At 45.8% G+C, this 10,994-nt stretch overlaps 2 protein-coding genes across 3 annotated transcripts in view; one reads left to right on the forward strand and one right to left on the reverse strand.

Annotated features, from left to right (window-relative positions):
* The window catches only part of NDUFA5 (NADH:ubiquinone oxidoreductase subunit A5), an 11,728-nt gene extending 11,443 nt beyond the window's left edge, over window positions 1–285 (reverse strand). Inside the window, exon 1 of one of the 2 annotated variants that reach the window (XM_019509273.1) lies at window positions 177–285. In XM_019509273.1, the coding sequence (XP_019364818.1) occupies window positions 177–197 (21 nt within the window). In that variant the 5' untranslated portion in view covers window positions 198–285. The remainder of the gene's footprint in view (window positions 1–176) is intronic. The other variant, XM_019509275.1, reaches the window with a different exon arrangement.
* Window positions 286–5,863: 5,578 nt separating this feature from the next.
* The window catches only part of ASB15 (ankyrin repeat and SOCS box containing 15), a 54,900-nt gene continuing 49,769 nt past the window's right edge, over window positions 5,864–10,994 (forward strand). The window contains exon 1 of the mRNA XM_019509276.1: window positions 5,864–5,987. The gene's annotated coding sequence lies outside the window, so the exon portion shown is untranslated. The remainder of the gene's footprint in view (window positions 5,988–10,994) is intronic.

The following is a 10,994-nucleotide window of genomic DNA, read 5'->3' on the forward strand; positions in this document are numbered from 1 at the left end:
CAGAGCTGCCGCACGGGGCTCAGCGGCGCCCGGAGCCGGGGGCGAGGCCAGAGGCGGCGCGGCGCGGGGGGGAGGGGCGCGGGGCACAAAGGACACGCAAGGGCCGGGACGGAAGGGGTAACGTCAGGCTCCCCGCAAGACGGGAGTGGGATGTGGAGAGCGCCCTAGGCTCTCACCTTCTTCAGCAGCCCGGCCATGGCGGCACCGCGCCGCTCCCTGGGCAACGGAAACGGCTCCTACAGCGCTGGAAGAAACGCAACGCGCATGCGCCGCGCCTATCTGATACGCTTCGACGAGGGCACAGCCGAGGACACCCGAGTGCGCCTGCGCGCGCGGCACCTCCGGCCTAGACCAGAACTAGGCCGGAAGGCGGTCGCTGTTCCTATGCGCAGGCGTAGGGCCCTGGAGGGGCGCATGCGCCGTAAAGCTGGGAGAAGCCCATGCGGAACTTGTGCAGCTGTTAGTAGTGGTGGGCCTCGCTCGTGTGCAGCTGCTATTTGTCTCTGCTGCTGGAGCTGGGCCTCGGGCTCGCCCTGGAGTCCGACCGGGTTCAAATCTTGCGGTTTGTCCCCGAATCACCAACAAGTCAAACAAAGATTTTCTCTCCGCTGAAGGTTACGTCCAGACTCAAGGGACACTTCTGACAGGGGTTTAATCTCCAAGGTTTATTCGATGCTGCCTGAAAATTGAAGTTTTAATTGAAACCTGCCGTTTTCAGTTTCCCCGGCAATTTTACGGCTGGGGGCCAGATCCTTTTTTTTTTTTTTTTTTTTTTTTTTTGGTTGGAGCTGGAGCCTACCTATGATTTGGGGGCCAGCTGCTGGCAGGCCAAGTGGCCCCTGAGCTGTGGAGGGAGTCCTGGTCCTTCCCTCTGTGGTGGTGTCATCCCCGCCCCCCCCCCTCCACCCCGGGGCTGCACAGGCAGTTGCTAGTGGGCCAGGTGCTGCCCTAGCTGGGGCCCAGCACCCAGCCAATCCACTGTTCCCCGAGCTGGGGCAGCACACACTAGCAGCCTGCTCAGGAGGTGCCACCACCACAGAGTGGAGGACCAGGGCCCCCAGCAGCTCAGGGGCCACTTGGCCTGCTGGCAGTTTACCTTCCCCCAGCTGCAGGAGAGGTGGGCAGGCTTCCTATCCCCGCCCCTCCCCCCAAAGAGGATTGGGACCGTCACTGCTTCTGCTTAGTTTGCAACAATGCCAAGCCATTTAAAGCCCCCAAAAGTCTTACACGTGTACCTTGTGACACCATTAAGCCACATGTGACATTTTCATCACATGTACATGTGAATAGTGTCATGTCTACAAGTGCCATTGTTCTTTTCAGCTTTTCTTCATCTGGTTAGGCTGTTCAGTGTTACCTCTTTCCTTGGACTCTCAGGCAGACTTCCTGGACACACTCCTCAAAAGCTGCCTTTTGCAAAAGCACAGTGTCCACGGACCACGTAACTATGTCTCTGGGATAAGTGGGCCACCCAAATAACTTAAGCCCTCCCTTTTGCAGAGCTCCAGTCCTTTGGGTATTCTGGTTTTAAGTTTACTGTTCTAAGGATATGTACTTGAAGCACACAACACACACGTTTTACAAAGGCTTTTAGGACAATGACTCAGAACTGTATATTGCACAACAGTCATAAATGTATTTTTATATGTGTATATCACTTTTTACATTTATGTAAAAAACTAATAAATATCAACCTATTTCCTCAACACTCTTGAATGGTTTTGGGTGAGGGGAGGGGGAAGGAAGAAAGGGGTTAGTCAGAATCCTCTAACGCGAGGGTAAGCAAAATATGGCCTGTGGGCTGAATCTGGGCTGTCACTTGATTGTATCCATCCAGCACAGTACTCTACATGGGACTGAGCCTGGAGTGGCACAGCAGGGGCAGGAAAAGGAGGAGCTGTTGGAGGCAGGGGTAGCCAAGCAGGCTGGGGCCAGGGCCTGAGTCATGGTAGTGTAGCAAAACCCCCAGTTTTTCCTTTTTTTTTATTTTTAAAATGCGTTCCCTCCCCTTCCCCAACCATTTCTGACTTTCTATCTGCCCTCTCTATCCCTTGTAAGTGATTGCAAGTAGTACTAAGTTCTTTTATGCTATTATTGTAATAAGCTCCTTTTTATGTACTGTAAATAGTGTTCTGTTATGTTTGTATTGATTTTTACTGTTTTCCTATTATTTGTGCATTGATTTTTGTTGTTTCATACCGATATTGTATGGTTTAGGCCTGTGTCTGTAAAGTGATGGCAAGTATCCATTCCCATCTTGTTCCCATCTTGTCCCCATGCCCTGTTATATAAGTATGTTGCAATTCTGTAACCTCTCCCATGTAAATTGGTTTTCCTTGAATGCCTTAAAAAAAAGAATGAATGGATGAGTGAACACAATGATAGCAGGACCCCCTACTAAATCACCCCACCATAAAAATCAATACCTGGACCAATGACCCAGCTCTTGGAACCACCCTCAGCATTCAAGAAACAAAAGATGAGGCAACCCACCATTGTGCCAAGGCTGCACATGCTCAGTAAGAACATCGGGAACCCTCTGGAACAGGACTGACCTTGCCTGGACAGGCCCTCCCCATAGGAGATCAGAGGTAGTCTGCCCCATAAAAGGGGGTAGTGAAGACTGACTCCTGGGGATGCCATCTTTACCTGGACCAGACCTGCTCCATGTCATGCTGCCTATCAACCCAGAGCCCCTGCCGGCGACCCCCCTCTGGACACCACCTGCTGGAGAAAGACCCCAACTGGCCATTGAGGACCTCCTCCCATCCTGGATAGGTAGTTATCACCCCCATCCTGTCTTCAACCAATGACTTGGACTTTGTTTCTCTTCCCTACCTGGACTCCAACCCTTCCACTGAGTCTTTTTCTCCTGCTACCGTTGTGTGAGCATGTGGGGGAACCAAACTGTACAGTACAGTGTTCATTTAATAAAACTGTTATTTGGACCCCTGAGTTGGGTTTTGCTCTACTACAGTTCTGGCCCTGCTCCAATCTCTGCTCTTCACCCTTCTAACTTCTGTCTCATTTCTCCCTCTCCTGCTTCTGGCTCACCACCACCTCCAACACCTGCCCCATACTCCTGTGGCTCCAGCCATCCTGAGCTCCTCTCTGGCTGCAACCCCCTGTTTCTTTATTATTGCCTTATCCCCACTGCTTTTTCCCCTGATCTCTGCCACTGCTATTGCTTCACCTCCACTGCCTTTTCCCTGATCTCTGCTACTGTTATTGTCTTGTCACCACTGCCTTTTTCCCTGATCTCTGCCACTTGCTCTTTAGTTACCAAGCACCCCAAGCATAGGTACCACAGGCTCCAATACACACACATACTGTCACCTGAGTCAGTGTTTAACCTGTTTGTATATGTGAATTATTTCATGTCATTATCATTTTGGATGTGTATGTGCCTGAGTTGGTAGTGTGTGCGCGCGCGCCTGGTGGGAGTGTATGCACCTAGAGTATGTGTGTGTGTGCGCATGTGTGCGCACGCCTGGCAGGGATGTATGCACCTAGAGAGTGTGTGGGTGTGCACATCTGGTGGGGGTGTATGCACCTAGAGTGTGTGTGTGTGCGCCTAATTGATTTTTAAGTGCATATATGTGCAATTGTATACCATGCCCTCCTGTCTAACAGCACGATATTGAGATCCTGAGCATTGGCCTGACCCCACAGGGCAACAGTAGGTGTAGGCAGGAGTTCAACACAGGCTGCCCCAGGTAGTAGCGGGCAAGGCTCGGCCCCATGTGGAATGCAGCCGTGGGCCAGGTGGGAGTGGGAAGGCAGAACACACCCGCACCACCCAGAGGAGCTCTGCTCCACATACGCCCTGCCCCTCCATCCTTCCTCTCCTCACCCCTGGCCAGCTCCCAGGACTAGCATGTGGGCAGCTCCCCATCACACACATGAACAGACAACCACCCCACATCCCCCCAGACACACTCCCCAACCCCCACACCACTGACACACAGTATACAAGAGTTAAGACTTTATTTTGAGCTGTTACACAATCACCTCTATATAAACTATATAAATCAAGACAAAAATTATATTTGAAATAAAATTATATGTTATAGTAGATATTCGATAGTATATGATAGATATTATATGATTTGTTTTTATTTATAATTTATTAAAATTATATCTTCCAAAAGATTTTGTGTGTGTAGCCCCTTACAGCTCACCAAAACTTTTATTTGGCCTGCCAACCAAAATAATTGCCAAGCCCTGCTTTAAGGTACATAGGCTCTTAATTCTGCACCTGACCTGAGCAAATCAGCTTCCTTCTGCTCTCCATGTGCACTCCCAGTCTTACTGGGACTGGGGAATCCTTCCTTGCAAATTTCTAGGCCCCTATGTCAGGTGGATAGGAATCAGTCTTGTCAAGTGAGACTGAGAAGTGTCTCACAGCTGGTGATCTGCATCTTACTTACTAATGCATCTGGGCAAAACCAGATAACGAGCCACTGCCTTTAGTCATATCATATTATTCCCAATTTAAATGCCAAAGAGGTTTAATAGCCTGTTTACCCAGCTCAGGCATGCAGGTGTTGTTCCACTGCTTCCTGTGCACATGTATGTAGTATAGTAAAAGTTGTAAGGCATTAAGATACAGACAGTACATAGAATTTATAAGTAGCATACGAATGCCCCAAGTTGTCACATCCTTTAGTAACAGAAAAAAAATATGTATTTACAATCTAAAGCTACAATGGGACCATAAATATGTGGAAAGTACAGAGTCAGTAAAGTATGTACAATAATTATCTGCTAAGAAAGCCTATGTGGTACTGTACAAGTTATTCTCTGTTGTTTCCACAATAAATAAGCTGTTTTTAATGCTATCTCAATCATTTTCAGTGCACAATAAATTGATAGCACAACAAAGAGGCCAGAACATAGCTTTCTTGCTTTGTTCAGCTGTTTGTCATACCGAATGGCTTTTTTGGAACCTCACCATACTTGCCAAATCACTTTGGCAAAGGTATATTGCTATGAACAAAATTAATTGTTCTTATTGCAGTAGAGTCCAGAAAGCCCCAGTTAGATTCAGGGTCTCATGAAGACAAGGGTAATGAAGTTATTGCAAGGATGTCCTAGGTCACAGAGTTTACAGTCTAATAAAATTCATTTGATCTTTTAAAATGAGGCACAGAAATTGTATGTTTATAGTCCTAGTTTATAATCTAGGATGAACTATTTATTCAGTTTTGGAAAAACACTTGAATTTGCTTGTGGCTCAGTCACTTGAGCAGAGTTAAAAGAACTGATAACGAGATACTACATCAATTACGTATGTTTGTGGGTGAATATACATATACTAAGAGAAGGAAAATCCAGTTTCCTATGCACCTTGTGGCAATGGTTTAACTTGCTAGGCACTAATGTTTCTGTTAGTATTACTCACAGATTCTTAGACTTGTCACCCTGGCTATGATTTTATGTCTCCAGCTTGTATGTCATTTTGAAGTCATTAAATCTTGTTAGACAAAGGCTAGGATTGGCTGTCACTGAATCTATAAAACTCAGCATCACATTTGTCTCAGAGAAGTGTTTAATATTTGAAGATACAATGTGACAAGATACACTGCTAGTTTTGAAGATTAAACTTGGTTTTATTTCTTTTTATTTCTATTTATATCTGTGCCTGTGTCACCAAATGTTGTTAATACAATTAGTGAGACTAGGTTGGCAAATAATTTGTTTTTTTAATATAAGCTGTGTGAACCAATCAGCGCATAGCTAATCTTATTATACCAGCCAGAACTCATGTTACTTTTGATGGGATTCTAGAGGAGTCATGTGTAATACTTTCCTGTGGTCTGGAGTCTGCTTATGTTACAGTTGTACAAGGTCAGACCTTAATTTAACTACCAACTGCCTACTTAATTTTAGAAATATCACAGGACACATCGGCTTGCAGGGCACTATTCCTATCTGTTCGAAATGCAGGCCCCAGACTAACAATGACAAGATGAAGGGTTGAAAAGGTGAGAATATCATATACTTTATGTGTAGCTAGCCAATCAGACTAACAGTAAGTAGTTTAAAACTACAAATAATATGTAATACAGTGAATTTAGGTTTAGCCTGCCATTAATTACTGGTACTGTATTGCTGTGGATAATCTCTTCAGGCTTGCGTGCCTAAAGGCCTTTCAGTTATAAAGAACAAAGCTATGATTTCTTATTTTATTTAAAAAAATGTGAAATCAGATTAACATGTTACACTTACATAACGTTAAACATCTATCTGATAAGCTTAATAGTAACAAATCCTCGACATATTTGTTTCTAAGGAAAGATTCAGTTTCCATGGTTTTTTAGGTATCTCAGATCTTTAGGAATGCAATAGTATCTTAAAGAAAGACAGGTTATTTTTTAGGAAAATCTGAACTTCTAAAAGTGAAAAAGTTAATAATAATTAGTTGTTTATTGAAAAAAAAACTTTTCTGGAAAACATTGAACTAAAGCAATTATTTTCCTTGAAAATATTCTTGGTAATACAAAGGCTAATATGTTTCTGCTTGAACAATAGTATTTTTTAGAAAATCAACTTCTGTACTATCTGGTAATGAATTAGATCTGAAAACATTTTTCCATGGGAGACTGGAAGACAGTTTTGCTGCTGAACTTTTTAACTGCCTCACTGCTACTTCACATATGAGGTATATCAGTAAAAATTAATGCTTCTACATTGGGAGTAACCAAAGTACTAGGTTCTTTGCCATATTCCACTGTGACTTCATGGAACATTCACACTTCATATGAACATTTATCACTTTGGCATAGCACATGATCAACAGTGATGTAGCAAATTGGGCTCCCAGAGCATTTATAAACTTCCAGTAACGTGTCCAGCACTTGCACTCTGATGAGTTATTTGCTTTGTCATACTTGTTCTATAATGTCTCTGGGTCCCTTATTCATTTTTTCCAAATTATTATACATTATTATTTCATACAGGATGACTGCTAATATTTGAAAATGGTAATTATAAAAATAATACATACTTACTCCATATAGGCTGATCCTTTGCTTCTGAAGATTTCTGTAGTGTCTGTGACAAAGTGAATTCTGGGGAATAAAAGCAGAGGAGTCATTTTTTCCAAACACATATGGGCACTGTAAGACCAGAAAGAAGAAAATTATTTGATACAATGATTTATCCGTTGGGCTCCTGGAGCTGAGGTCATGAAACTTTTCTCTTTTTTTAGTGAATGGAATGTATTATGGTATGCTTATTAAATTACTATTCATTTTACATTACTTAACAATATGGGTCCTGCACAGTACTAAGTCATTTTTCTTTGGACTCAGTAGAAGCTGAGGATACTCATTATGTTGTGGGACTGAGACCTACATTAACATATTAAGTGCATAAGATGTATCAAAACGGTAATAGGCCCTGTTTCATTCAAGACCTTGCAGTGCAAGGGCCTGATTTAAAAAACATTTAAGTTACTGCAATTCTTTCCATTAACTTCAATAGATTTAGTTTCAGACCCTAAGGCAGTGGTCTTCAACATTTTTGGATTCAAGGCACTCCTTCTTAGATACAAAGCACCCATCAGAAAATGCTCGTTCTTAGTTTTTACTACCTATTTTTTACCTGCAGAAAAATAAGCTGTTCTTTTGCTTTAAAGAACTAAGAAAAACCACAACCAGCCATAATGTTTTTAACACTCCAGATTACTGTTGAAATCTCTTGAGTTATCTTGTAAAACATGTTTACAGACCTAGCAGTGTTAATGTGTGACACTCCATCGTACCCTTGAAAGGAACTCAAAGTGCCAAAGTTGCCCCAGTTAAGAATCACTGCTGTAGGGTATAACCGAGTACAATGTGACAGACTACAATATAATAAACAACAAACATATGTCCTTATTAGTAATGAGACTTTAACTTCTTATGAGGCTTTCCGTGGGCATGGGAGTCCATTACGTGCAGATCTGATAAAGCTAAATGTCACAGGGGCAATTGGCTGGGAGAGCCCCAAATGGCAAATGGGGATCCCGTAGGGCAGGGATCATGTATAAAAGAAAAAAAAAAACAAGAATAACCCAAGAGGAACACTTACCTGCAGCAGGATCTATGGTGCAGCTGGAGTGAGGGAGGAAACCCATGCGGGTCGTAAGCCGCGTCTTTATCCAACTGAAACCAGCTGGTGGCGTCATAAGCAATCACTGGCAAGCAGAGATGAAAAGGATCACCAGAGAAGATGAAGGGGAGAGAGGAAGAGAGTCGGTGAAGACTCTCAAGGCAGGTGACAGGAGGAACATTCAAGGGGAGAGAGAGCTGGCAGGGGCTCTCTAGACCAACAGAGACCAGCATGTCGAGGAGGCAGAGAAGCCAGAGGAGGCTCTCTGCACAGGCACAGGCTGGAGCATCAGAGGGACGAGAGAGCCAGAGGAGGCTTTCCATCCTGGCAGAAACGGCTGTGAGCAACAAAAGAGGCTGCTGAGCAGGACGGCGGAAGGCTGGGCACTGGCTCACAGTATAAGAAGTGGCCAGCCACTTGAGAGGATACCGCAGGATGGAGGAAGCGGAATGTCTCCGACAACATCTGAGGAGAGCAACACCACAAACTGCGTTCAGTGGGGTGAGGGGAGAAACGACCTGGGACACGGGGCTGCAGCCAACCCTGGCTAGACCCCAGTGGGATACTAGGGGCTAAGAGATGCCCTGTTATCCTAGTAGTAGGGCTGGGGAGGAAACCAGATCCTTCCCAATTTATAGTTTGTTTTGGTTCCTTTTTTCCCCCCCTTTTGGAGGGGTTGAGAGGTAGGACGAGACGATGCAGGCAGGACAGTTCTGCGCTGTCTGTCTTTCTTTTTTTCTTTCTTTTCCAATTGTTGGTTGAATTTAGAGTCCCAGTCTGAGACTGCTTTGGGCAGGAGGAGGCCAACCTAAGATCAAAAAGCTAATTAATTGAGTTATCCCAGGAGGAAGTGCTTAGGGTGTAATAAGGCTCCAGGGATCGTAATAAGGCTCCAGGGCTCAAGGAACACGACATCATCGGGAGAACGGCTGAGAAGATCTAGTGACCTGCCAAAAGGTTGGCGGGAGGTTGGGGTATAGGGGAGGTGGAGTCCCATGGATGGCTACCTGGCAGACTCCCTGTCACAAAGGAGCTCTGGGTGATTTGCCCCCCCCCACTGGAATAACATTCAAAGTCGTGGCAGGAGAGTCTGGGGGAAGCCACCAGGGTGATAAACATCTACCTCCAGGCTTACAGAAAACCACGGGACCTCCATTGCCGGCTGTCCGGACCAAGGCTGCGCGCGACTGACTGTTTGAGGCCAGGTGGGCACCAACTGGTGCATTGGCCAGGAATCTAATAGAAAACCTGGCACCAGAGGAACAACCCAACATGCAACCAGCAGCCATGACCACTCCCGATATGTTGGGACAGAATATACAAGTGCTGACACAGATATTTGATGCCCAACAGCAAATGATGGAGCATCAGCAGGATTGGCTGCAACACAGTCTAACAGCCTTTAAGATGCCAAAAATGATGAGTGATGATGACCTAGAAGCCTACATTGTGGCGTTTGAGCGCCATGCCATTACGACTGGCCTAGACAAAGGATACTAGGCCAGTCAGCTTGGACCCCTCATGGTGGAAAAAGCCCAGGCATCATATAGGGCGCTTCCCTGGGATGAAGCATATGATTATGTTCTGGTTAAAGTGGCCATTTTTTATTGGCTGGAGATTAATCCAGAGCATTACAGGCCTCTGTTCCAGGCCAACAAGGGGGTAAAGGAGAAGTGACCCAGGCTCCTGTTGCAATTATTGAGGGACTTATTTAACAAGTGGATAAATCTCGTGTCATGTGATTGTGACACCTTGGCAGACCAGATAGTATTAGAGCAATTCCTCAATGATCTAGAAGAGCGTACTCAGCGCTGGGTATGCCAGCATTCTCCTCGCAACTGCGAGGAAGCATTGAAATTGGCTGAGGCCTTTGCAGCCTCAGAAATTAATTACCCTTGTGAAAGGTGCACTCCTCTTCCTCTACCCTCAGCCTCTAAGGAACTGGAGAAACAATGGTTCACCTTTAGGGGTCCAACAAGGGATATGGTTTGTTTCCATTGCGGGTAAGTCAGTCACTTTTCAAAGGAGTGCCCAAGCAGCTTATCGGAGAGATGGAGCCCTGATAACTTGGCTCATGGAACAGCAAAAGGGCTCAAAGAACCCAGTCAGGTGGAACCCATGGATTGTAGTTTTGTGACGGGTGGAGAAGGCGCCGTATGGGACTGACCAGTGGTACAAGCATGGATTGGGAATCATCCGGTCAGGGCAGTCCTAGACTCCAGGTGTGCCCAGTCCTTGGTAAAGACCAGCCTAGTTACCTCCCATCAAGGCTGCAAGGCAAAGCCTGTAAAAGTATCTTGCCTCCATGGAGAAACCCAATAGATTCAGCGACAATGGATACCTCGCCACATTATGGAACATCAAGGAGAATTGCTGGTAGGCTTAGCTCCTCATCCAGTTGGCAACAGGTTACTAGGGCGAGATTGAACCCCTATATATGATGTACTAGAGAGGGTCCGGGACGTTTAGACAACTCAGAGGAGCCTGAGGATGCACGAAGGATGGCTTGGGGAACTCGAGGACGATGGGGAAACAGAAGACAACATGAATATACTAGACTTGCATGATGTGGCCAACAGTCAGCAGTTCAGGGAGGCCCAAGAGGAGGACGTGGGATTACAAGAATTGCAGGCGACAGCGGTGATAAACATCTACCTCCAGGCTTACAGGAAACCGCGGGATGTCCGTTGCCGGCCGTGCAGACCAAGGGTGTGCGCAATTGACTGTTTGAGGCCAGACAGGCACACTAAAATAACCTAGAGCACAAGTTTTCAACCTTTTTTAAGAACTGTACCCCTTCTGGTGGTGGCGGCCAGATGCAGAGTGGGGGGTGGGAGACAGGGGGCGGGAGCTGGGGCAGCCAGACATGGAGTGGGGGGGAGGGAGGGCTTGCATGG

The sequence above is a fragment of the Gavialis gangeticus genome, unplaced genomic scaffold (assembly GCF_001723915.1).
Source record: "Gavialis gangeticus isolate Ggan-Ray unplaced genomic scaffold, GavGan_comp1, whole genome shotgun sequence".
Classification (NCBI taxonomy): Eukaryota; Metazoa; Chordata; order Crocodylia; family Gavialidae; genus Gavialis; species Gavialis gangeticus.